Raw genomic sequence first — 27,871 nt, forward strand, 5'->3', positions numbered from 1 at the left:
AAAGTGTTTTTTTTTTATTGTTTTTTTTTTAATAGGCACAATTAAACCTCCATATTCAACCAAACGCGTCCCATCTGTTTTCTTTAAATGCATAACTTTTATTGTTTCTACTGCCTTTAGCAGTACAGTATCGGCCATATATTAACCTCACCATGTTCAGTTAGGGGGAGAGGTTCTCTTTAACTGTTCACAATCTGTGTAAGGTTCCAGACAGGCTGCAAAAGACATCACATGGGCAATGTAGCTCTGCTCATGGATACCATGGAACAAATGAGCAAATGGGCCTTTAGCCATGATGGCCACATCTTCTCCGCCATGTGTCTCTGAAACAAGAGGGACAGCTGCCTGCTGTCTGTAACTGGGAGACCCTGTTGGAAGAAAATAACCGACATTATTTTAGATTACATTAATATCGCACTGAAAAATCCTGTGCTTATAAAGCAGATATTAGTTTAACTCTCCTACAGGAGAACATGACTGGCGAGATAGTCTGATCTGTACAGCAACTAGAGTTAATCATTCATACAGTATTTCCCATGGACATGTCTAAATCTCATGGATTCATCTAAGCAACAGAGATCTTTCTCAAAACAGAGCTGTTTGGAACAAAGGTTACTTAAAGCAGACCTGAACCAGGAGTAAAGATTTGGATTTTTAACTTACCGCTACCTGGGGCTTCTTCCAACCACCCGTAGTGTGGTAGGTCCCTCAGCATCCTCTGAGGCCCCTCCATTTTCCTGCTGTCAGCTCTGAAATTCCTGCAATTGGAGTGGTTCTGTCCATGTGCTCTCCACCATTGCAATCCTGTCACCAGGAGAATCTGCTCAGTTTTTAAAAGAATGAACCGTGCATGTGCAGAACGCTCCCAGAATTGTGCACTATGCACGGACAGGACTGCTCATGCGCAGTGAAGCTCCAGACTAAAGGAATTATACAGCTTCCAGCAGGAGAACAGAGGGGGTTCAGGGGACCCCGAGGGACCTGCCTGACTACAGGGGGCTGGAAGAAGCCCCAGGTAAGTTAAAATCACCACGTGTACTTACAGTTCAAGTGTGCTTTAACTGCTAGTCTGCATTTTCATAAATACTACTACCTAAAAACTGCATGTCATCCTCACTTATAAACAAATACACACATCTGTGTTTACTAGCGTGAGATACATCCATGTTTCCATCTTCCATGTCAGCATGAAAGATAGAAAAAAAAAAGAATGCGAGAGGCTCGTCAGAGGCAGTCAAAATTGTGGGTACTGAATCGCAGATAAAATGAGAGGAATGTTGAAATATTGATTACTGCACCTAGTTAGGCAGTAATCATATTCCGATTATATCCTCAGAGAGAATTGCATTTACACAGCTCTGAACTATTTGCGATTTGATATGGATTTAACAAATGAAACAAATAAAATGGCAGTGCATCAATTCAATATCAGTTTCCTGGGACTCACTGTATGCAAAGATGCAAAGATGGTCTAATGTATGTACAGTGCCTATGATCAATGTCTAGATTAAAGGCTATCGGTATGGTTATTTTTTATCATATACAGTACATACTTCCCAAGGCTCCATGTGAGCTTCATCTAAAGCCACTGAACTAGTGGTTTTGATATCGTTACAATCCAAAATTTAGTTCTACAAGAAGGCTTCAATTTGGGTATGAAATAGCCCTCAGTGTGTCTCAGATTCAGCTAGGGGGCAGTGGTTCAACAAATCCTCAAATCAGGAGACGCTGAAGAGGCAGCCCCAGGCTAGACACAGCCATTTGCTGTGGTGGGAAATTAAGGTACACTGGTTATGTAGTTTAAACAGATTTAGAGACAGAAGGCAAAGCATTGGCCAGTGAAAACAAGCACATCAGAAAGCATTTCATAGCACTCCTACTTCTTTCTAATGGAAACAATAGAACTATGAGTATTTGATAGACTTAAAGGGAATCTAAACTGAGAAGGCTATGGATTTTTCCAATTACAATAATGCCAGTTGCCTGACTCTCCTGCTGATCCTGTGTCTCTAATACGTTTAGCCAAGTATGCAGATCAGGTGCTCTGACTGATTAGCTGCATGCCTCTTTCAGGTGTGAGATCCAAATACTACTGCAGCAAATTGGTCAGCAGGAGAGTCAGGCAACTGGTATTGTTTAAAAGGAAACATCCATATCCCTCTCAGTTTAGGTTCCCTTTAAGGGTTGTACCCGTTAAAGTTCTTATCTTGGTCATAACTGTATACTATTTATGGTCTACTCGGGAGATGCTAATAATAGGGAAAAAATATATATCTTTTTAATAATTAACCATTTCCTATTGTGCTGTGCCTTCAGATAAGTTGTTTTATGCAATAAATTAGAATGATAATGTAGCCATTTTTTGGCACATAATATTAAGCACAGTAAAATAATGAGACATGGTTTGTTTAACAGATAACATTTTGCAGCTGGGACATTAAAATGCCATAAAAAAAGAAAATAAAGATAATGATTTGGCAAGCAGATACATCAGTTATACCTATGTCAATGTTGCTGATATCTTCCCGAGCTCCATTAGTGAGCTTAAAACCAAGACCATTTGCATACAACAGAGTCGTGAATGGTTTAAGGTCATTGCCTTTGTTTGGTGCCAAACCTAACAAATAAAGAAAGAAAAGTGAAAGTCTTTGGAAAGGTGTATAGATAACTTAGTACAATCAGCTTTGCCTCTGAAACAAATATATAAGAGCAGTAGGAGACCAGGAAGAGTTGGAAAAGGGGAAAACTGGGCAGGGGGACATTTAACAAGTAGGTCAAAACAAGCATAACTAAAACCACATACAATATTGTATAATATGTTGGTATTTTATAAACAACAATACTAAACCAGTAGCAGTATCAGTTTCTGCTCATGGCGCTCAGTGCTGAAACTAGGTGCCGCCGTTGCAGTAATGTTATACTGCATGGGGCACGTAAGGGTAATTTGCGGTTCCAGCGATCCGCAGACCCCGAATTACATCTCCCTCCGAGTTGCGACGACTCGGAGGGGGAAAAGTATTTTATGCTGCTGGGGATTTGAGTGGCAGCAGGGTGAGCCGTCATTCACGCATAGCTCACTGGTGGCGTAAATAAACATACGCCCTCTCTTATCTTGACTTTTCCCCCTCCCTTCTTGCAGCAAGACCCTCACAACATCTAACCTCATACTGATTAACTCCAAACACTAATAGTCATCCCCTTTCTTTTATGGTCTTTGGAATGCCAGGTGTGTGTGCAGCAAACTAGCCTCTGCCTAGAACATACTTGTCAAACTCTGGCCCACGAGCCAAATTTAGCCGTCGGAGCCATTCAATTTGGCCCGCAAGCACTAAACACTAGGGAACTGCATAGGGGAGGGTGTGGGTCTCTAGACACCAAGAAACTGCATAGGGGAGGGAGGACCACTAGACACCAGAGAACTTTATGAGGGAGGAAGGTGGCCAGTTGGCCTGCGACTAGGTCCCAGTGTACAGTTTCGGCCCGCGATCCCAGTGTACAGTGTTCGGCTCACTTTGTATTTGAGTTTGACAACCCTGGCCTAGAACCTTTCTGTAACTAAATCTCTTAACATCCTGACTTTCACATCCTCTTAACATCCTGACTCTCACTGAAACCAGATAGAGGCTCTGACTTCTTGCTGTTGCACAATTCTATGGATTATTGCCTTAATTCACACACCAGAATTGACCTTGTGACCTGGTGGGGGGGAGGGTGTGGTCGTCTCTGCCTCTCCTATCATTGCACCTATCAAGTCATTCCTACCTCTCCAGGGCCGGATTTCTGGCAAGGCCACATAGGCCATGGCCTAGGGGACCAGAAGTTTAGGGGCGGCTCAGTGAGTGGCAGTAAAGCTGTTCTATGCAGCCATCCTTATCTACAAGGACAGCTTTAACATTTGAACTCTCTGTCCTGTACTTGTGGTGTCCCTGCAAGATATGTAAGCTCTATCCTTTAGGTACACATCAGCCTAACTCTCATGGTGACACATTGGGTCCATCATTAACGAGATGGCAAGCATACCACAAAAGTTCAAAACATAACATATAATCTATACGCATATTACTAAAATAGCTATTGTCTGTGACACCAATGATGGAAAGTAAGGAGAATTCTCGTTGGGGCACACAGAGCTAACAACCATACAGACGATATAGTTGGCCTTGGGCGGTAAAAAGTATAAATCCGGCCCTGTACCTCTCTAGCTTTCATCTTCTCTTCATTTGAGGTTCACACTCTTTATAGGTGCTGCTATTTATTAAATCCCCTGGCCCTGTCTCCCAATTTTTGGACAACTTTGCCAGTTGGCTTTTGCACATTTCCTTCCACCTAAGTTTCACTAATAGGCAGCATAAGCCTGCAACCCCCATCAGGCACAAATCATCACCTTTCTGCTAAAATATGTATCAAGGGGTAAATGAGATATTGGACATGATGCAAGAATGTGGTAATATTGCCATGCACAGACATCGCAAAACAATATTACTGTTACTTCTGGCGGTACTCTAGTATCGTGACCGTTTCTATGGTCACGTGCATGAATAACAATACCATAGCAACGTCTCGCTATTCAGGTACTGTGGATCGTGCTTATAGCGTAACTTGCGGTACATGCTGCTGGAAGTAACAATATTCGGCGTGCGATGTCTGTGCATTACAATATTACTGCACTTTTGTGCATTAAGGTGCAATGTGGCTTGCAGGAGGGGCACTTCATAAGCAGTGAACATACTTTTTATATGGTTAAGACACATTTGTAGTCTAGAGGAGATTCTTATTTTTATCAGTGACCTCCCACACATGCCTGAAGAAGATACTTATAATGAAAAATCTGCTCACACCAAAGTCTGACTTCTTTAAAAATAGCCTAGTACCACCAAGTGAGCTATGAATCTTTCAAACGGTGAATTCTGTTAAACTTTTGAAGGTGGCATACCTAAAATACTGTTACCACGATCTGGATACCCTCCAAAGGTGAAGACGTGAGAGTGGTCAGCAGTCACAACAGTCAGTGTCTCAGATTCTGAAGTCAGCTGCCCACCTCTGCGAATGGCTTTGTCAAACTCAACAGCTTCAGTCAGTGAATTCCTAGCAATGCCATCATGGTGACCATGGTCAATTCTGCCACGTAAATTAAAAACAAAACAATAAAGACATTGCTGTAATTATATCAGGGAATACTGTCATGAATGATGTTGTGTACACGGTTCCTCAGAGAAACATGGACCAGATAATATCTATGCATACCATCCAACTTTTTGAGATAAGAAAGAGGGACACAAGCCACGCCCCTTCGACACCTGTAATCACAACCCCTCAAGCAGGGATGCTTATCCGGATTCCGGGTAACCCGGATATCCGAACTTTTTTACACTATTTGATTCGGATTCTGGATTTTTTTTAAAATCCGGATAGCTATCTGCGGATATTTGGATATCCGCGTATATTGCAGATATCCAGATCCGAAACCGATTCCAAAGATAAAAACCCTCCACCCTCCTCCTCCTCACTGTTCATGAATCTTGTCTTCCAGGGATTTGTAGGATGTCAAAAGCAAGCTCACATACATTGGCCAGGAATCGAACCCAGGTCAACTGCTTGGAAGGCAGCTATGCTCACCACTATACCACCAACATTACAGGCTGAAGCCAGCCAGTTCACTCATCTCTTCAACTACATGAAAGGCCCAGGAGTAGTCTTAGCTACCGTAATAACTATGTTACGGCAGGGCCCTTATTACACTTTGTCTTACAGGGCTATGGAAATCGTTTTGCCCATGCGATAAAGCGAGGTGCAAAAATGAAATCATGCCTAGCAGAGGATGGTTTTGATCCATCGACCTCTGGGTTATGGACCCAGCACGCTTCCGCTGCACCACTCTGCTGCCACACAGTGAATGCTTCGTTGTAGGAAAAAGTGGCGTTAAACTTCTTGGAGCAGACTTACTTCCTTCCTCCAAAAGACACACATACATGCCCATAAAATAATTTAGCAGCAACTGCATGCACAGTCTCTGTGGCGCAATTGGTTAGTGCATTTGGCTGTTAACCGAAAGGTTGGTGGTTCAAGCCCACCCAGGGACGGCCTTGCCTTCTGTGTTCAACAGTTGTCCGAAGAGAACCCCAGATAGCCATTTAGCAGCAACTGTGTGCACAGTCTCTGTGGTGCAATTGGTTAGCGCATTCGGCTGTTAACCAAAAGGTTGGTGGTTCAAGCCCACCCAGGGACGGCCTTGCCTTTTGTGTTCAACAGTTGTCTGAAGAGAATGGTTAACAGCCAAATGCGCTAACCAATTGCGCCACAGAGACTGTGCACGCAGTTGCTGCTAAATTATTTTATGGGGATGTATGTGTGTCTTTTGGAGGGAGGAAGTAAGTCTGCTCCAAGAAGTTTAACGCCACTTTTTCCTACAACGAAGCATTCACTGTGTGGCAGCAGAGTGGTGCAGCGGAAGTGTGCTGGGCCCATAACCCAGAGGTTGATGGATTGAAATCATCCTCTGCTAGGCATGATTTCATTTTTGCACCTCGCTTTATCGCATGGGCAAAACGGTTTCCATAGCCCTGTAAGAAAGTGTAACAATGCCCTGTCTTATTCAATATCCCTCACCACTCCAAGAAGTTCATCGTGGTTCTCTAGCTTCTTTGGTGATTTCAACATGGAAGTGAGATAGTAGGGTCAGGAATGATGTTTGCAATGCTAGGTCATTTGTAATTTGAGGTTTATCTGTGGCACTGGTAACTCAGAGGGGGACAGAAATGGCACAGGAGCACTGAAGGCATAGAGGAGGCAAAAGGGGAAATAAATGGCACAGATTGGAACACTAGAGGCACAGGTGGTTACAACTTACATACAAATTGAACTAAAGAATGAACCTATGGTCTTCCTATTTTGTTAGTTAACCGGGGACTATATGTACTGCAAATTGCCTGTAAAATGTTCAGTATGTTGAAATGGAATATTCTGCCTTCTGAAAATATAACCTGCAATCATTTTCTATTTAGGAAGGCAATACATTGCTTTGCTTCCATGATGAAAGCTCTACATCTTTTTGGTCCACTAACAAAGTGCTATTGCTTCTGGTCCTCCACAACTTAACCCAATTGTAAACAACTGTCGAGAACCCCCAAACCCTGGTATTTATCGAGGATAGCACATTCTTTTGCATATACCCAAATTACTGCAATTCATGTCATCTGTGCAATGCTCATTATACTCATCTTCTACAAAAAGGAAAAATCCATTAGGATTTTTGCTCAGAATCTTGATTGCCTTCTCAGTCATCTCTTCTAAGGAAGGGTCGGTGGAAGGATTACGACTTAGTTCATAATTCATATCTTTTGGCTCAAACAATCCTAAAACATTACAAAACAACAAAAGGCTACTGAGAAAAGCTCATTCAATTACTTTACATTTGAGAGTTTTACCTTTAAAATCAAAATAAAATTTTTGAGATACCAGGAATTTCATTTTTGAGAGTAGGAATAAAAATACAATTGTTTATCTCATCAGTCTATTTTCAGTGCAGGTTTACTTTAAATCTGAGAAAACTGGCATTTTACATGCTTGTTTATTACTGATCTATACGTCCTATTAAATACAAGGTTCTATCATTTATGTTTATAACAATCAGAGGCGTATCTGGAGGGGTGTCATAGGGCTCCTGCCATAGGCGCGCCTTGTCAATCACATCAGTCAACAAATCACCCCTAGCTTGCAAAGTAACTTTCCAATGGAGACAGTACCCAGGTACAAGAACCTGGGGGTGAGCCGGTGCCTGGCCTCGACCGATTGCTCTGACAGTCTCTGTTTAACAAAAAGTAAAAAAGATGCTGCACACCACTGGCTGCAAAGAATTGCCTGCATTGCGGGACAGTGATACAATACACTTTTTTACTTTTGGTTGTAACAAATCAACCCTCCCTCCCAGTCAGCGCAGCAGCCCATACAGTAGTAAGAGGGAGAGAACGGTGTGTGTCCCATCCACATCCCTGCTGCCAGCTTCTGTCATCGCTCTGGCAACACTGCTCGCATCCCCTTCCTGATTGGCCGCATGGAGCTTTATGTGCCTGTCGCTGGGGCTGATGGGAAAGGAGTGTGTGTAGCAGTCGCTCGGTGACACACATGGATCAGACAGTGAGTGGGCACACTGTGCTGAGGGCGGCAGGCAGAGGTAGAGATCATCACTCTGGTCAGCGTTTTTTTCAGGATTATCTCCTGCAGCAGAGCTTATAAAAGCAAAAGACTGCCAGAATCTAACGACCTACTGGAACTCCGTGAAATCTATAATGAAAAACGTAACAGGGCTAACGACCCCTCATATTATTTACTACCCAATACGCCCAGGAGCCTAGGCAGATACAAAAAGTCCCTTTCTAAACACTTCATTAATGCTGCTAGATTGATCATAGCCCGTCATTGGAAAACAACGCAATCTCCATCTATAGCTGAATGGCTAAGAGAGGTGAAACACATCACAATGATAGAAAATCTTACTCAGTCAATATACAATCGTGATGAGCAATTCAGCCGCACATGGGCTCCTTGGTCGGAATACCAGAGTCAGAGAGTAAAGATGGCCCGAACGGTTCGCCCGCGAACGGATTCGCGCGAACTTCGGTGGTTCGCTTTTGCGGTGAACCGCAACCTATATGCGAGTTCGACCCGCCCCCTATACTACATTATTAGGGTCAACTTTGACCCTCTACATCACAGTCAGCAGACACATGGTAGTCAATCAGGCTACACTCTCTCCTGGAGCCCCCCCCCCCCTTATAAAAGGCAGGCAGCGTCAGCCATTTCACTCACTCATGTGGCTGCAGTAATTAGGGAGAGCTTGCTGCAGAGAGACATAGGGAAAGCTTATTTAGGCTCTTGTTAGCTTGCTCCTTGCTGATACTTATTGCTAAAAAGCACCCCTCAACAGCTCTTTTAAGAGCTAATGTTGTTCTTGTGATCTATTTTTTTTTGTGTGTGTGTATGTGTGTGTCCCTTGGCCCCTTGGTAATTCCTACTGTGCCACTGCCAGGCCCAGCACATTCAGTGACTACCTGTTCACGGTACCTGTGTGTGTAAAAGCTGCACATTTGTAATACCAATCCCTGCATACCAGTTCAGTGCACCTACCTACGTGACCGCAAGCAGTGTTATATTATGTACCAGTCACTTGCTGCACCTGTTCACAGTACCTGTGTGTGTGACAGCTACACATTTGTAATACCAATCCCTGCATACCTGTTCAGTAGTGCACCTACCTACGTGACCGCACGCAGTGTTATATACCAGTCACTGCACCTGTTCACGGTACCTGTGTGTGTGACAACTGAACATTTGTAATACCAATCACTGCATCCCTGTTCAGTGCACCTACCTACGTGACCGCAAGCAGTGTTATATTATATACCAGTCACTCACTGCACCTGTTCACGGTACCTGTGTGTGTGACAGCTGCACATTTGTAATACCAATTACTGCATACCTGTTCAGTAGTGCACATACCGACGTGACCGCACGCAGTGTTATATACAAGTCACTGCACCTGTTCACGGTACCTGTGTGTGTGACAGGCAAATGCATTTATCACACACCAGGGCGCCTCTTTTACCCAAATAGTGCACATTGGTAATACTAGACAAAGACAAGACAAATAACATTTATATCACGCTTTTCTCCTGGCGGACTCAAAGCGCAAGAGCTGCAGCCACTAGGATGCGCTCTATAGGCAGTAGCAGTGTTAGGGAGACTTGCCTAAGGTCTCCTACTGAATAGGTGCTGGCTTACTGAACAGGCAGAGCCGAGATTCGAACTCTGGTCTCCTGTGTCAAAGCCCTTAACCATTACACCTTCCAGCCACTATATAATACTAATACTAGTCACTGCATACCTGTTCACGGTACCTGTGTGTGTGACAGCTGCACATTTGTAATACTAGTCACTGCATACCTGTTCAGTACACTTGCATGACAGCATGCAGTGTTATATTATATAGCAGTCAGTGCATACCTGTTCACGGTACTTGTGTGTGTGACAGCTGCACATTGTATTGATACCAGTCACTGCATACCTGTTCACTGCACCTGTGTGACTGCACATTGTATTAGTCAAGTCAGTGCATACCTTTCACGTCACCCCCCCCAATATGGGCAAAACAGGCAGAGGCAGGCCACCAGGCAGGTCTGTTTGAGGTCGTGCTGTCAGAATTTCGTGGGGCCCTGGACCAAAGTACAGTGTTGAGAAGGCACGTGCCATCAACCCCCAATATTGTCAGGACGTAGTTGACTTTTTAACACAGAACACCTCATCTTCCTCAGCATCTGCACGGAACCGTGACATATCTTCCTCCTCCTGCTCTGATTCTGGCACCCCACTTAACACTCAGTCGGCCGCCGCCACCACCAAAGTGCCATCATCCCAGGGCTCAGCGGTGTGGAAATTTGTTTGTGTGTCTGCCTCAGATGAGAGCAATGCCATCTGTACTCTCTGCCACTAAAAATTGAGCTGTGGAAAGACCAAGACCCGCGTAGGGACAACTTCCTTAACCACTTAACGACTGCCCACTGCACATGGGCGGCCGGAAAGTGGATCCCGCAAGGACCGCCGCATGTACGAGAGGCGGCGGTCCTTGTACGGGCATGGGCGGAGCGATCGCGTCATCCGTGACGCGATCCTCCGCCGGGGATCGATGGCCAGGGATCTAGCCTCCAGCTCGCTGGCCACTTAGCAGCGCCGGCGGGCGGAGGAAGGAAGAAATCCGCCGATCCATTTGTATAATAGGCTTTGTAATGTATACAAAGCCTATTATACAGGCTGCCTCCTGCCCTGGTGGTCCCAGTGTCCGAGGGACCACCAGGGCAGGCTGCAGCCACCCTAGTCTGCACCCAAGCACACTGATTCCCCCCCCCTGCCCCCTGATCGCCCACAGCACCCCTGGCATTTTAGGGGCCCTAAACCATGAGGAGTAGTCTTGAAACAAAAATGACCTGTGAAATCCTAAAGGTACTCATTGGACTTTGGGCCCCTTAGCGCAGTTAGGGTGCAAAAAAGTGCCACAAGTGGTATCGCCGTACTCAGGAGAAGTAGTATAATGTGTTTTGGGGTGTATTTTTACACATACCCATGCTGAGTGGGAGAAATATCTCTGTAAATGGACAATTGTGTGTAAAAAAAAATCAAACAATTGTCATTTACAGAGATATTTCTCCCACCCAGCATGGGTATGTGTAAAAATACACCCCCAAACACATTATACTACTTCTCCTGAGTACGGCAATACCACATGTGTGGCACTTTTTAGCAGCCTAACTGCGCTAAGGGGCCCAAAGTCCAATGAGCACCTTTAGGCTTTAAAGGGGTGCTTACAATTAGGCACCCCCCAAAATGCCAGCACAGTAAACACCCCACAAATTACCTCATTTTGGAAAGTAGACACTTCAAGGTATTCAGAGAGGAGCATAGTGAGTCCGTGGCAGATTTAATTTTTTTTTTGTCGCAAGTTAGCAGAAATGGAAACTTTTTTTTTTCTTTTTTGTCACAAAGTGTCATTTTCCGCTAACTTGTGACAAAAAATAAAATCTTCTATGAACTCACCATGCCTCTCAGTGAATACTTTGGGATGTCTTCTTTCCAAAATGGGGTCATTTGGGGGGTATTTATACTATCCTGGAATTCTAGCCCCTCATGAAACATGACAGGTGGTCAGAAAAGTCATAGATGCTTCAAAATGGGAAAAATCACTTTTTGCACCATAGTTTGTAAACGCTATAACTTTTACCCAAACCAATCAATATAGGCTGAATGGTTTTTTTTTTATTAAAAACATGTTTGTCCACATTTTTCGTGCTGCGTGTATACAGAAATTTTACTTTATTTGAAAAATGTCAGCACAAAAAGTTAAAAAAATCATTTTTTTGACAAAATTCATGTCTTTTTTGATGAATATAATAAAAAGTAAAAATCGCAGCAGCAATCAAATAGCACCAAAAGAAAGCTTTATTAGTGACAAGAAAAGGAGCCAAAATTCATTTAGGTGGTAGGTTGTATGAGCGAGCAATAAACCGTGAAAGCTGCAGTGGTCTGAATGGAAAAAAAGGGTCTGGTCCTTAAGGGGGGTAAAGCCCACGGTCTTCAAGTGGTTAAGAAGGCACATGATGACAAAGCACAAACTGCAATGGGATGACCACCTGAGGAAAAGCAGCACAAAAAAAGCTAAGCCACACACCGCAGTGGAAGATGCCAGGCCGCAATTATTTCTTAAAAAAGGTGATACCCAAACGATACCGTGATGTTGAAAGGCAAGTGGTGTTATCTCTGGCACACAGCGTTGGGTCAAGGGCCCATCTGACCACATGGTCTGCAAAGCACGGTCTGGCATGCCCGAAGACTAAGTCAGTCCCCACACACAGCATCTCTGCCTGCACGCCGTGTGACTGCCTACCCCAAGACTAAGTCGGTCCCCAGTCCCCACACAGCATCTCTGCCTGCAGGCCACTTGACTGCCTTCTCCGCCACCACTAACAGGGTCCAGGACTCCAGGTGGATCCCTGAATTTTTAAGGCGGCTGCTATAATAATTTTTCTGGTGCGTGTACATGCCTGCCTAATTTTTCTGGCTGCACTGCAGCTGCAACAACAAAACAAGAGGCATGTACATGTGTCAATTCCCCTTCGTGATCGTTACCTTGCTGCGGTGAAGGGGCTTGCGTATCACAATAAAGCAATGACTGCCGGCTATATAAGTGTCTCGGCATGCCCCCCTCCAGGTGTTAGACCCCTTGAAACATTTTTTCCATCACTTTTATAGCCAGCATAAATGTTTCTAGTTTTCAAAGTTCGCCTCCCCATTGAAGTCTATTGCGGTTCGCGAAAGTTCGCGCGAGCAGAACTTTTGCGGAAGTTCACGTTCGAGGTTCACAAACCTAAAATTGGAGGTTCGAGCCATCTCTAGTCAGAGGAATATAATAGAATACTTGATTCCCAACCCCTAGTAACTTAAAACTACATATCCCCGTGTAGACATTTTTTCAGCGTCTCTACTTGAGATCCTTCTGGGTCTCCCTGGCCATATGGCCCTCTGTGGGTTCCCGCACCTCAGTGCATCGCTTCTAGGCATTTTTTGCACCACCTTTCTCTTTCTCTAGTTTCAGTTCTTATTTTCCTATTATTTTCCTCTCTCCTATCTTTCTTCTTTCCCACTAATCCTTTTTCTCCTAATCCTTACTATATCAGATATTTAGCCATCCTACCAGGTGTTTGGCTTCATATGTCATATCATCAACCTCACTTATTTATGTTGTGATGGAGTTCCTGGCTACTTATTTTAACGAAGATCCTCGAGTGTATGATCCCACTGGGCCTCAGGTATCCACTTAACTATCTGTCCTCCTGGAAGGAGGTCAAGTCTATGGGTGTATCTGAAGCTCGCATGGGGGCAGCCATGTGAATACAATATGCCTACTGTTGCATATGCAAGTGACTTTGGCTCTCACTCCTAATAATCGGACATATGTCGCAATTAGAGATTGGCACTAAATGTTTATAGAGGCGCTTCACATTTCTTAAACAATTTTTGCTGGCAGCATTGGTTTGTTGCATTCTGCTATGTTAACCATTATCTGTTTCTGACTGTGATGTACTTCTAATGTCTTTATGGGATGTTATTTTTCCTTTCTTTGAAAAACTTTATTTATAAATAAAGAATCTTAAAAAAAAAAATAAAAGCAACAGACATGTGAATTATTTGACCAGCAGCTGTGTACTATGAGCCTGCTGAGAGCAATGTATCAGCTGCGTAGGCTGTAAACCTTAAGGTGGCCATACACTGGCCCGATTCGCGGCCGTTTCGACAACAGATTCGATCCTGGGATCGAATCTGCTGCCAATCGTTCGCGCTAAACGCACCCGCCGATCCGATTTCCTTCCGAAATCGGATCGGTCCGTCGATCGCACCGTGCGGAAAATTACCCTCGATCGCCTGCGGGTAGGGAGCGCGCCGCTAGCGGCGGCCGATCCGATCAGGTATACATTACCTGACGCTGGCTCCCGGGCATCTTCTCCACATCTTCTCCGCATCTTCTCCGCGCTGCACCCGGCGCTTCCTGTCACTGCAGTGACCAGGAAGTTCAAATAGAGGGCGCTCTATTTGAACTTCCTGGTCACGGAGTGACACAGGAAGCGCCGGGATGGAGCGGGTGCAGCGTGGAGAAGATGCTGAGAAGATGCCCGGGAGCCAGCGTCAGGTAATGTATGCGCGGGGGGGGGACAGGCGGCAGCGGCGGCTCCACAGATTGTGATCGGTTTCAGGCTGAAATCGATTCACAATCTGTTTGCAGTAAAGGCAGCCATACAATCCCTCTCTGATCAGAGTCGATCAGATAGGGATCTGTCAGCTGGTCGATCTAATGGCAAATCGACCAGTGTATGGCTACCTTTACAATTCCGATATAGTCACAGTACACAGCTGCAGGTCAGAAGATTCACAGGTCCTTTGCTTTTATAAGTGCTGCTGCAGGAGATCATCCAGATAAGAACACTGACCAGCAATGAGTAGATAAGCAAGTAGAGGCTGGGGCAGGGGAGGGACGATAAAGCTGAATACTCAAGACACGATGTAGGAAGATGGATCCAGTGACGTCCGACAACGACGAGCATTCCCTGATCCATCATCCTGTGGGAAATGTTACACGATGGGCGCAAACGGTTAGTGGTCAAGGAGTTGTTGGGGTTCTTAAAGATCCAATCCGCCAGGAACGAGGCTCTACTTGGGGGGGGGGGGGGGGGGGTAATTTCAGTGTTTGTCATAGGCGTTATTTTACCCAGATACGCCACTGAAAACAATGAAGAAGCTTGACAGTCACTAGATGGAATAACATTTTTCTATGTATTAATTTGTAAATCTGTATCTTTAAATGCCAGAAAAGCAAGACATATCTAGATGATACTCTACCCATAAGGTAGTCAGTGGTGTTTTCGTTCACAGCATCAAAATCTTGTTTGTTCCACACATATTTGGATCCCTGTTACAATAAAATACATCATTATATACTAATTAACATACATTTTTATTTATAGGCCTTACTCTAGCCCTTGGGAACTGAGTATAACATAAGTGATACTGGGACCACTATTTCTTATTGTAAGAAGGCAACGTTGTGTTGATTATTGGTTGAAGGGATGCAAGTTGTAGGTTGCAGACATGAAAAATAAGCCTGTCAGCCCTAATAATAGCAAGAATGTAAAAGGCTGTGAAGAGGCCTATTGTGCCTGGAAACTAAAAAGCATGGTGCATAATTCAGAGGTGAGAACCAAACAACCAGAGAGGTAAGACAAAATCAATATTATAAACTTCAATTAAAGAAAACTTGTACTGAGAGAAACCTCCCCTAAGGGGGTACTCCTGAGGTGGGGAAAGCCTCCAGATCCTATTGAGGCTTCCCCCGTCCTCCTCAGTCCCACGGCGGTAGAGATAAAGCTCCCCGGAGAGCGGGGATGTAAATATTTACCTTCGCGGCTCCAGCACAGGCACAGTATCTGCTCTCCGCCTCGGAGATAGGGGGAAATAGCCGATCGCTGTCGGGCCACTCTACTGCGCAGGCTATTTTCGCCTATCTCCGTGTGGAAAGCCGCAACAGCGCCCCTGCTGGAGCTAGGAAAGCTAAATAAATCAGCGCTTGTCAGCCTTGTCGAGGGAGGATTCCAGGACACATCGGGGGAGCCAGCGCTGGACTGCCAGCAGCTACGGGGGAGGGGAAAGCCTCTTTGGGACCCTGAGGCTTCCCCCTCCTGAGATGAGTACCCCCCAGGGGAATTTTTTTTTGTTACAGGGTCTCTTCAATTGTCCACTACTTTGGGCCATATGCAATTCACTTTTTCTCCTGACTTTTCACCTAGGTGATATTTTTAAACTTGTCAATAAAATGCTTTTTAATCCACCGCAAAGCAAGAAAATACTCAAAATAATTTTGATATTAGCTTTTCACCTCCTTCTCAGTACTATTTTAGTTGAAAAGTGCTGGAAAGTTATTTTAAATTGAAGATTAAAAATTATCTCCCAGGCGAAAACTCAGGTGAAAAAGTAAATTGCTTATGGCCCTTTATGTCTAATACTTTACTTTTTGTCTACCCTCCAGGTTCGGATTTACTGGCATCGTAGGATCGTGCCTACAGGTGCCTGATGATGGAAAGGTGGTTCACTCTGCTCCTGGAGTGCCTTCCTACCTCCTTCCCTATGCAGAGTCCCAAATGGAGCATAAAGGGAGGTTACTCACCCAGCTCTTGGCATTCCACTGGCGAGATCTCCCTTCAGTCAGGGCCATCTCCAGATACTTAGTATTAGGTAGCCAGAGGTACACTCAGTGTTAAGGGACACCTGTAGCTAACTAGGGGTTGTCGTGGTCTAATATGACTACTATTACCTCCCTATGCCCTGCTTGTGGGTATCTTAGGCAACAGATTCTCGGCGTGTGGTGTTGGTAGCCAGGAGGGTAGGTCTGGATTTTAATCAACATTTTTGAATTCGGATCATATTTATACAAAGTCACCTAAGCATTTTTAGTTTATTATGTGTAAAATAATCTGGAAGTATTTATACGTAAATATGGTATACAGCACTAGTAAATACAAATGTACCCCATCCAATGACACTTGGTGGAGTCCCTGCTAGCATGATACAGTAATTTAGACTGGTGTAGTGATCAGAGTCCAGTAGCTAGTTGCCTGTCAATATTCCACCTTATATTTAAGGTATTTTATTCTTACCGGCCTTTTATTTAGCCACACATCAATCAAATTAAGACCATCTTTCCGAACAGCTTGGCTTGATGTGCTAGTTGGATATTCAGGGTCAGGTGTTCCTTTTGCCTTCATATAGACTCGACCACCTCCCAGAATCACCTGCAATCAATAGAAGAAGACAAACTGAGCAGGCAGGTATACACCACATTTATCTTCTACACATTTTTCTGTATAATTACATCAATATCATTGTTGTGAACCAACTGGTATGCAATATCCTTGCAGCCACTATTAATCATATTTGTGGTCATCTCATTGTCTGAATACCAGTCCCGGTTGGCACTGTGAGCATAAGTTGCAGCTGGAGAGGCATGTTGGACCCGAGTGGTAGTCACAATCCCCACAGACTTCCCTGCAAAACATAGTTACATAGTTATTTGGGTTGAAAAAAGACATACGTCCATAGAGTTCAACCAGAACATAAATTAACATTCTTCAGTTACATTTTAGGAGAAACAGATTTGCTTGTATAATGCATTAAAATACTGCTGCTAAATGCTAATTAACAGCAAACACTTTTAGTGACATCTAGAAATGAAAAATACATTTATGGATCTACTTAAATTATAATATGCATATTACAGATTGCCTAAACCAGTTAAATAGGATACATACCTCAGCTACTTGACTTTAGAAAGAAACATTCACTGGGATGCAAATCTATCATTTAGAGGTGTAGTAATCGTAATAGCTGCTATGGGGTGTCACATGTCCAGGAGCAGGGGATGTCACATGTCCCCATCCTGTTCGCAGCCTTTTTATACCCAAATAAGGGAATTCATGGCTGAGTATGTAGAATGCAATGGATATATATATATATATATATATATATATATATATATATATATATATATATATATATATATATATATATATATATATATATGCAAAGCCTGCATGGAAGATGTGATGAACAGTGTATACTTTCTCCTGAACACACACGCACGAAGTGACATCAGCAATCTCAAAATATTGCGGTATTGAGGTATTATACACAACATATATATTTCACTTTTCTCCTGATGGACTCAAAGCACTTGAGCTGCAGCCACTAGGGCCTTGCTAAATAGACAGTAGCAGTGCTAGGGAGTCTAGCCCAAAGTTTCCTTACCGAATAGGGTCTGGCCTCTTACATAGTCTTATCTTTTGGGGAGACACTAATGTCATTTCCCCTCAAGAAAATTTCTTGCTGGTTGAATAAAAGTAACTGTAAGTCAAAATTTGCCAGGGGTATGAATAATTATGGGCAGCACTGTACATTTTGCTAAACAAATAATAAGCAATGTATGAGAGTTCATCACCTGCTTTTTTGGCTCTGTGAAGTATAGAGGTCACCTCATTCCCATTGGCACTTGTGCAGACTCCGTACTTGGCGGCTGCATTCACACCAAGTGTCCCAGAGTTGGCTTTAACCCCACATAAGTAGGCTGTTCCAGTGCCTGCACTGTCTGGGACCTGTGCATCTACATTGTACACCTAGAGAGATAATAAGACAATCAGTAGCAGAAGAAGTGAAAGTCAGTGTAAACAATCTAACAGCAAGTGATTTAGTAATTTAAATGACAGATGGCTCAGGCAAGAGGAGTTAAGTGGAAAGCAACCGTATGTAATAAAATAAATGTACTGTACACCTAAATAGTTATGATCTGACTCCAAAGGTTTTCATGTACCTTAATAAAAATGAAGTCCTATCCATTTCACAAGTCTGTAAGAAGTTTTATTTCTTAATATTGTTTTATGACAAAAAATGTGAATAGCAGTTTGTAAATCATAAAGCAAAGTTATTATAACATATGTGGGATAATGGAAATCCAATGTGCGTATTCAGAAAAATAATACAACCAGCAATAATGATGTAGAAGCAAATAACCAGTTTTTCCATTGTAATACGTCAAATCAATAAAAATATGAGCTTGGACCAGTGGTTGCTAAATACAGAAACTTGAGCATTGCTTCTCTTATTTCAGAATCAATCCTTTAAGTGTTAATTATAGAGATATCAGCAAAGGGCAGGTTATCAGCTTAGGCAATATGACAGCCTTCATATTCTTCTAACTACCAGGTCGCTTTAATCCTTACAGATATTAAGGTATGAGTCATATTAAAAGAAGACACTGACACTGTGCACTGGGCATTCATAGTGGAAGGCATGGATTAACCGCTTTCGGACAGCGGTGATTATCAATCTCAGACCCTGAGATCGATACTCCCTTTGTCCCTGAGGAAGCGGGCTGTAATACATGAAATGTGTCCCATTTCGGAGTTTTCATAAAAGTGACTTTTAAAAGTCTTGACTAAAATGACTGTTTGGTTCATCTTTGGAGAGGTAAGTCTACCACTACCTCAGTTTCCACCAGACTTTTCATATATATATTTTGCACTAATTGGCATCTTTATTACATTGTTTTTGCTGCCGATTGTCCATGTTTGGTGGAGGGGTGTTACCCTTTTCCACACTACAGAGAGCGACTTCTTTACCTGAGAGGGGTTGGGTATATTCTCCCCACCTGCCTTCCCAATGGTTACCTTGGAGGTAACCCTGACTTGTGATTATATAACTAATCCATTCATTTATGTACCCTTTGGTGTACTAACATGCTACACTGTACTGTGCTCTCGGCTCTCTCCCTCTTGTTTTATAAGAAAAAGATAAACACTGACCATCTAAAGTGCAGACTTGGCACTCAATACTAAATGAGTATTTAGATATATTACACTAGAAATTGTTGACACATGACTAAACCATCAGAAATGCATGTAAGGTAGTAAAGCAGCCCAGGTGGTCAGTCACACTCACCTTTGAGAGAGCCACATGTGGGAACTTTTCCATCTCTAAAATATTCTCTTCTCCAGTGTCCCCTGCCAGCTGCCCCTGGTATATACGAGCTGCTGTAATTGTGGCCACACCCATTCCTGAAATACACCAAATATAAATGATCAGTCCTCTATTATTCCCTTCTGCCGAAGACAAGGTTTAGTAGTCTACACACAGGTGGAAGGTTGTGCTGCTATAACAAGAGATCTCAAGAACAATATGCAAAGTTCAACTTTCTTGGGAAGGTCAAGCATCTTCTTTACTGAACAAACTGAGAAATGTCAATTTACACAAGCTGTTACTGCATAGAAGACCAAGGTTGCCGACTACTGAGGTAAGTTACTAACTTGTGAGGCAAATGCCTAATTTCACATTTGCTGTATAACACAAATCCACAATATTATCTGTAAGAAACTATATGTTGGTTGCTATTGGCAACAACACTACACCTTTGTTCCAGCACCAGCAACTCATTAGAGCTGCAACTCACAGGAAGTGAAATAACTTGACTCATCACAGCAACAGCATAGGAGATAGAACTGCTTAGGCGTCCTCAAAGTTTCAGGAGTTTATTCAGTAAACAGATATGCAGTACATGTGGTTACATCTTAGCAAAGCAGATTGTTCTGTAGTAAGTCCGTTGCGTTACAGCTTCTGGATTCCATTCCAGGTGAATGGTAATCAGTCTTTATCTTCAGTCTATACTACGTTACATCTAGGCTACGTGATATCTAGACTACGTTGCTCTTAGTCCTATATAAAACATACAGTTAGATAAGATGACAAGACATATTATAAACAAAAGTCAAGGGTTGAAGCCAGCAGTTACAGGAAGCTGAAAGAGTGACTCTCTGCAGCCTGTCACCTGCTTTAATACTGGTCACTAAAGAGTTAAATGTGACATCATCTGAGCCATACCCCCCAAGCCTACAATTGGCTGGCATGGGCATGCGACCCACCTCATTAATTAATATCCCATTGCTTTATAACCTAGTTGCAAAGAATGCAATGTTTTGTAAATATCGGCTTTGTTTACCGTTTCTGTCGTCTAACGGTCGGAGCAGTTAGACCCCAGACCTGATAACCCATTATGTGGCCTTCCACCAGGAACATGTTCCTGGTACATGACTGCATCATTTCTCTCCGAGAAACTCTGCTTAAAGGGAGACTCTACAAATTAAGTGTTTTACCTAGTCCCAGTTCAAATAACGGAGGCCGACGACTTAAATCATATAATACTTAAATTCTAACAATCGTTTAGTAATTTTAAAATAGTTAATAAGATACAAATGGTTTTGAGCTGATACAGATTGTATGAGAATTGTATGCAGCTTGGACTTGCACTTCACTTGTATCACGCTGATACGTGAAGAGGGCTAGCGTAACAAGTGCAAATCTTAGTACTAGTGAGAAAAGCGTAGTCAGAGACAGGCCAAGGTCATTCACGTGAGCAGATGGCTATGGTACAGAAGCGCTCGGCAAAATTGTAGTCAAATATCAGGCCGAGTCATACATATAAGTCAGATGTCAGTCGTATTGGTAGGATCAAACAGAAGTGAAGTCAGGGGCAGGCCGAGTCCTACACAGTAATCAGATGGCAGTAGTACAGAGGGGCTAGGCAGATCTGTAGTAAAGAGGCAGGCAAAGGTCGGTACACAAGACAAAATACAATATTACAATAATATACAATACTGACTAACTAGAGTAAATATATATCGCGCTGATGCGCAATATATGAAATGTAGCTCTCAAACTCTTACTAGCTAGAGCCAAGAACCAGCGAACTGATTAGTATCAAGGCCAGTGAGCAAGTGAATGCTCTGGCCTTAAGTACTGAAAAGACAGACCATAAGCCCACCCCCAGAATTAACAGTACCTGCTGCAAAAAGGTGTCAGCTGATGACATCACAGCTGACACCTCATCAAACACGCCTCCTCAGCCTATAAAGGCTGCTCTGCCCCGAGCGCGTCTGGACGTACTGCGCACGCGTTGATCCACCGCCGCAGGGGTGTTGGGGATGCCACTGGAGTACGGCAGCGCAGAAGTTCCACCACGCGTACGAACACCGCCAGAGACGCCGCGGGAGACGCTGCTGGAAGGTATGATTGTTACAACTTGTCAGTTTAAAAAAATGCTATCGGTATTACATCTGGCTTCCATTTTCCTGCACTGCATTAATCTATTGAATACCAAATAAAATGCCTCCCCCTGATTTGTTGAAATGCTGCATTAAATACTGCATGAGGTAAAAACCTTTGTGAATTGCCTTATAGTTTTTTGATGAATTACTGAACTACTACTGCATGTGTGAAAATCTTAGTGAATACTCAATGAAAATGTTTTTTATCTGATGAGGTAAATTACTGCACATTCAATTTTTACTGAACAGGTGTAGTGAATTGAAGCCACAGTACAGTAGTTAATTTTGACAAATACAGAATAGATTTGGAGACTAAAGGTGGCCATACATCAGGCAACTTGGTTGGCGATCGACCATACGATTATTATAATCTAATTAAATGAAAATCGGTGCCACCAAGTGCATGCCTGATCAACGATGCGACCAATATCGGGCTGATGGGGGGACAGGGTCAGGCCGGATGTGACTTCACAAGGCTGATTCTGTATCTATTTCAGCATGAAATTGATCGGGAATTGGCCTTTGGTGTATGGGCAGGCAAAAGATCTCTCTCCGATCAGATTTGATCAGAGAGAGATCTGTCTCTCTGTGGATCTGCCCATACATTGTCTAATGTACGGGCATTTTAAATCATTCAATCAATCAATCAAGTGTGATCATTCACCTAGTGATACCTTACTAAATCAGGATATTAGTAAATCTAAATAATTATTTATTTGTAGCCGGAGAACTGTCAGGCATTACAGATCACCTATTCTGGCATGATGCTGGTAATGTAAGAAAAAATAGTTTCTGAAATCAGAGAAATCTTTATTTGGTATTGTAAGAGCCGCGATCAAGTCATTCTTGATTATCTTAATACACACTTGATTTACACAACAGGAATTTAACTGGCCTACCCTATCTCTAAAGGTTCATTACACACCTACCAACTATCTGTCTATCTGCCAAACTTGTCTGTTAAACCCCATACAACTTTTTTTTGAAACAAGTTGAAACAACTAAAAAAAAAGTATTTTGCTATTGTTAAAACAGCTGATAAGACTGATAAGAAGTCAATCCAAATGTTGGATTGACTTCTTATCTGTCTTGTCAGCTGTTTGAACAATAGCAAAATACTTTTTTTGTAGTTGTTTCAACTTGTTTCACAACAAAAGCTGTTTGACAATTGTGCTGCATAAAAGACCGCTGTTGAGCCTGTGAACGGGGCTTAAGTGGTAAATCTGACAGCTGAAGTTATTAATTTATATAGCGCCAACATATTCCGCAGCGATTTACAAAGCACAGTAAGACAACACGGGGAGCATAGGTACAACCAAAAAATGTACAGCAGAGTCTCAAGCAGCACATATATTGCAACAAAAACAGTAAAAATTAGGATGACACTGCCCTTGTGAGCTTACAATCTAAAGGGTAGTGGGAGACACTCTAGATAAGGAGACGTGGGGGGAATGGATGAGCCAGTGAGCCTTTGCCTCTGAGTACATTGTGAACAGATAAGTAAACAGTGGCTAAAAAATGTTATAAGCTTGTCTGAAAAGGTGTGTTTTAAGAGTGCGTTTGAAAATGTCCAGGTTTGGAGCATGACGTACAGGCTGTGGAAGAGAGTTCCAGATGAGGGGTAATGCTTGTGTAGAGTCCTGGACGCGAGCATGAGAAGAGTTGATCAGCTTAGAGGCCAGGAGAATTTCTTGGGAGGTGCAAAGGTTGCGGGAGGGACAATATCTAGAGATTAGTGAGGAGATGTATGGAGGGGACAACTCGTGAAGAGCTTTGTATGTTAGAGTCAGGAGTTTGAACTGGATCCTCTGGGTAACGGGTAGCCAGTGGAGGGAACGGCACAGTGGGGCTGCATCAGAGGAGCGTGTGAAAAGGTGACTGAGGTGGGCAGCTGAATTTAGAAGGGATTGGAGAGGTGCTAGACAGTTTTTTGGTAGACCACAGAGCAGGGTGTTGCAGTAGTCTAGGCGGGAGATGATTAAGGCGTGTACAAGCAATTTGGTGGCCTCTTGTGTGAGGAAGGGACGGATACTGAATATATTTTAGAGCTGGAAATAGCAGGCGGTGGTTAACCTTTTGAGGACTGCAGGGCTAAACCCCCCTAGTAACCAGGCCATTTTTAATAAAATTGGCCACTGCAGCTTTAAGGCCAAGCTGCAGGGCCGCACAACATAGCACACAAGTGATTCCCCCCCCCTCCTTTCCTCCCCACCAACAGAGCTCTCTGTTGGTGGGGTCTGATCACTCCCCCCATGTTTATTTTTTTTAAATAAATATTAATGTTGCCGTTTTAATTTAAAAAAAACCCTGTTTCTTTAAATACTCTCCCTCCCCCCAGCCAGCCAATCATAGCGATCAGCTCTCATAGGCTTCACACTATGAGAGCCGATCGCTCTCTTGTCCCCCAGGGGGACAGCCGTGTCACACGGCTGTGCCCAGTGCAGCGCTGCTGCTGATCGCAGCGCTGCACGATGTAAATAGACGGCGATCACGCCGTCTAACAGTCTCCCGAGCGGCAATAGCCGCTCGGAGACTGAAGACGGGGCGGAGCTCCGCCCCCCAAGCAGGAGATGCGCGCGCAGCCTGCGCACGATCTCCTGCAAAACAGAGCCCCAGGACTTTACACCAATTGGCATTAGACGGTCCTGGGGCTGCCGCCGCAGCCACGCCCATCGGCGTGACGCGGACGGCAAGAGGTTAATAAGGCAATGTGAGGTTTAAAGGGACCCTGAGCAGTAAAAATAAATCGAATCGCTACTTACCTGGGGCTTTCTCCAGCCCACTGTAGGTCGGGAGGTCCCCCGGCGTCCTCCTGGCTCCTTTCCCGGTCCCTCTGCCACATACAGCACCAGCGACACCCGGCTCGGGTGTCGGGCTGCCGCTTCCGTATCTCTGTCGCTTTGCGTCATCACGCTGGCCGCTTCATGTCATCCCAGCGGCCGGTGAAACTGCGCATGCGCAGTACTGTCATGCCGGCAGCCGTAATGACGCGAAGTGGCCGGCGTGATGACGCGAAGCGACTGAGATACAGAGGCGGCAGCCCGACACCCGAGCCAGGTGTCGCTGGTGCTGTATGTGGCGGAGGGACCGGGAGAGGAGCCAGGAGGACGCCAGGGGACCTCCTGACCTACGGCAACTCTCACGTGTTTGCTCATTTTATCTGCACCTGCTGCAATTAATGTGCTTAAAAAGATAGCACAGCCAACCCTTCCCATTAATAACAGGGCATATCCTAATCCTCAATTTTCAAAATGATTCACTAAATTCGTTTGGAATTCTAAAGCGGCTTGTTTCAAAAATGCATGTCTATATAGACAGATCTCAGATGGAGGGGTAGGACTTCCTATTCTTTGGTACTACTATTTCAGGTTTGAACAAATGCTTCCGTGGTATGATATCCAAAAGGTTACTTCTTGGTTCTAATTTGAATCTGACTCAACAATTCCTTATAATTTAGCCACCATCCCTACATTACAAAATAACATTAAACAGGATCTGCAAACTTTAAATTTGATCGTATTAGATAATTTTTCATTATGGCATACCTATAGAAGCCTTATGAAGCTCAACTCTCCCAAACCGCCTAGACTATCCTTTATTGGGCATCCTAATTTCTCTCCTGCTTTTCAAGAACATTCTCAATTCACATGGTAGATTACTAATAACATGACTATTTCCAAATGTTTTCGGTTGGCAAACAAATTTGTTCCTTTTTCTCTAATCCAACTTAATATGAATATACCTTCTTAAATTTTCGATATATTCAAATTAGACATTTTCTTACAAAATACTCTGACTCTTTTGGACGACTTAATTGTACTTTTTATGAAAATTATTTTCTATCCTCTAACACAGGGTTTCTCAACATTGTATTGGTATGTACCAGGGACGGATCTAGGGGGGGTTGCAGGCGGGTCTCTTGCCCCAGGCGTAGTTTGTTGAATTCTTAAAAAGGCGGCAACATTTGGATGGGGAATGGCAGTTTAGGCGCCAAAACCTGACCTTTAGGTGCCAAAACCTGACCTTGCCCCAGGCGCAACTTGGTCTAGTTCCGTCCCTGGTATGTACCCATTTTAAAACCCTGTACTCACCAAGTACCCCCTAGCATAGTACACATTATCACAAGTACCCCTTGACAAATATATATTTAATCGTAGTATGTGATAATTGGTCCTAAACAATTCTCAAGCATTTACTATTGCTTTTAATTATATAAAATACTAATTTGGTGTCGTTTTAAATAAGATTTATCATTTTCTAAAACTCTAAATTTGTTATTCTTGGTTAAGTATATCAAGTACCCCCTGGAACCATCAGAAGTACCCTCTGGGGTACGCATACCACACGTTGAGAACCTAGGCTCTAACCCACCAACTGGAGTAATTTCAAGATTGTACTCTCATATGACTAATCTTTTACACACTCAAAAAACCAAAAACATGCTGGATTGGGAGGCTGAGCTACATATATATTTATCCTTGGAAGAGCGGCATAAAATAGGACTAAACATGGTGACTGTTACTAGGACACCCATGATTAGATACACTGCTATTAAATTAGCCACCAGGTGGTACAGAACCCCCTCCAAACTACATAAAATGTTTTCAACCACATCTTCATTATGCTTTTAGAGGGTGCCAAATAGAGGGCACGTTTCTCTACATTTTTTGGAGCTGTCCTAAGGTATCTATCATCATTTGGGGGAGATTTAAGAAAGATCTGGGAAATTTAGCTTCAGTACAGATTAACCCGGAACCTCAACATGCTCTTCTTTTGTTATCCAATACTAATGTTCCTAAAAAATGGAAGCGGGTATATTATGCGTTTGTTTGTGCTATACTTTGCCCCCAGCCAGCCAGGTCAATATCTGCAGGGAGTTTGTATGTTCTCCCCGTGTCTGTGTGGGTTTCCTCCGTGTAATCCGGTTTCCTCCCACATCCCAAATACATACAGATAAGTTAATTGGTTTCCCCCTAAATTGGCCCTAGACTACGATACATACACTACACAATATAGACATATGACTATGGTAGGGAATAGATTGTGAGCCCCTCAGAGGGACAGTTAAGTGACAAGACAATATACTCTGTACAGCGCTGCGGAAGATGTCGGCGCTATATAAATACTAAATAATAATAATAATACTTTGGGCTATTGCCAGAAACTGGAAGTCTCCTGGTATTAATACTCAACAAATTTTGCAGAGAGTTGAGGAGATTCGTCTTATGGACTATTTATATCATCTATTGCACGATACTAGGCTGATTTATCACGCTAACTGGGAGAATTGGCCTAAGTTTAGTATTCTTTGAAGCACATGGTTCTTTTCTTTTTACTGTAGAAAGTGAAACCCGCACGATGTCGGTAGAATCAATATGGCTTTATTCAATCAATACACATGACAGGCTAAAATCCAACACCACATGCTAATGGATCTGAGGTCTTAGCCCATTTTCCTGCACTGTCGGTGGATGGAGGTCGTGAGCGGAGTCCCATGTATATTTTGTCTTTTCTTTTTAATTGTAATTGACCTGGGAAAATTTTACATTATGATGTTGGTTCTTATTTTTTACACCAATGATATACCGGTACTCAAAATTTGCTTATACACCCCAATAGGATGTATAAGGTGGTGACACCTGTTCTTTATTAGTATACTTGATATGCTTCAAAGTAACTGATTTTGATGTCCCTTTATATGGTTCATTGAATATTATATGTTACTTTATTATCTTCTCTTGACATTGTTGATAATTTGTTTTATCACTTTTATATTCTCAATGTTGTCATTTGCATTTGACTTATTGCAATAAAAACGAAGTAAAAGAAAGAAAAAAATAGCACAGCCAAATTGTATGCCGGATCAGTCAAAAACAGTATCAGTCTGCCGACAGCCTGTACTCACGTACTACTGTCGGCAGAACGACCGCGCCGCGGGAGGGTCTGACGGTCCGGTCGTTTGTTACAATAGTGCGTTTTTCACACCTTTTTTCACACCTTTTTTTTCACTTACCATCTCCCAGGAACATGATGAGATTCTTGGCTTTGTTGACATTTGGATTTAGATTCAGAGCGGATATGATCCTCTCCCTGGCATGATCATTCCAGTACTTTGAGGTTTTCTCTTCCTC

At 43.2% G+C, this 27,871-nt stretch overlaps 1 protein-coding gene across 1 annotated transcript; it reads right to left on the reverse strand.

Annotated features, from left to right (window-relative positions):
- Position 1: 1 nt before the first annotated feature.
- LOC137570634 (intestinal-type alkaline phosphatase-like) lies at positions 2-27,871 on the reverse strand. Its single transcript, XM_068279333.1, has 10 exons — positions 27,754-27,871; positions 19,582-19,697; positions 18,086-18,260; positions 16,964-17,136; positions 16,749-16,883; positions 14,938-15,007; positions 7,218-7,352; positions 4,934-5,125; positions 2,501-2,617; positions 2-368 (listed from the first exon to the last, which is right to left on the reverse strand). The coding sequence occupies exons 1-10, from the start codon at positions 27,767-27,769 to the stop codon at positions 157-159; spliced, it is 1,341 nt and encodes a 446-aa protein (XP_068135434.1). The 5' UTR covers positions 27,770-27,871; the 3' UTR covers positions 2-156.

Source organism: Hyperolius riggenbachi, chromosome 4, assembly GCF_040937935.1.
Source record: "Hyperolius riggenbachi isolate aHypRig1 chromosome 4, aHypRig1.pri, whole genome shotgun sequence".
In the NCBI taxonomy this organism is placed as follows: Eukaryota; Metazoa; Chordata; class Amphibia; order Anura; family Hyperoliidae; genus Hyperolius; species Hyperolius riggenbachi.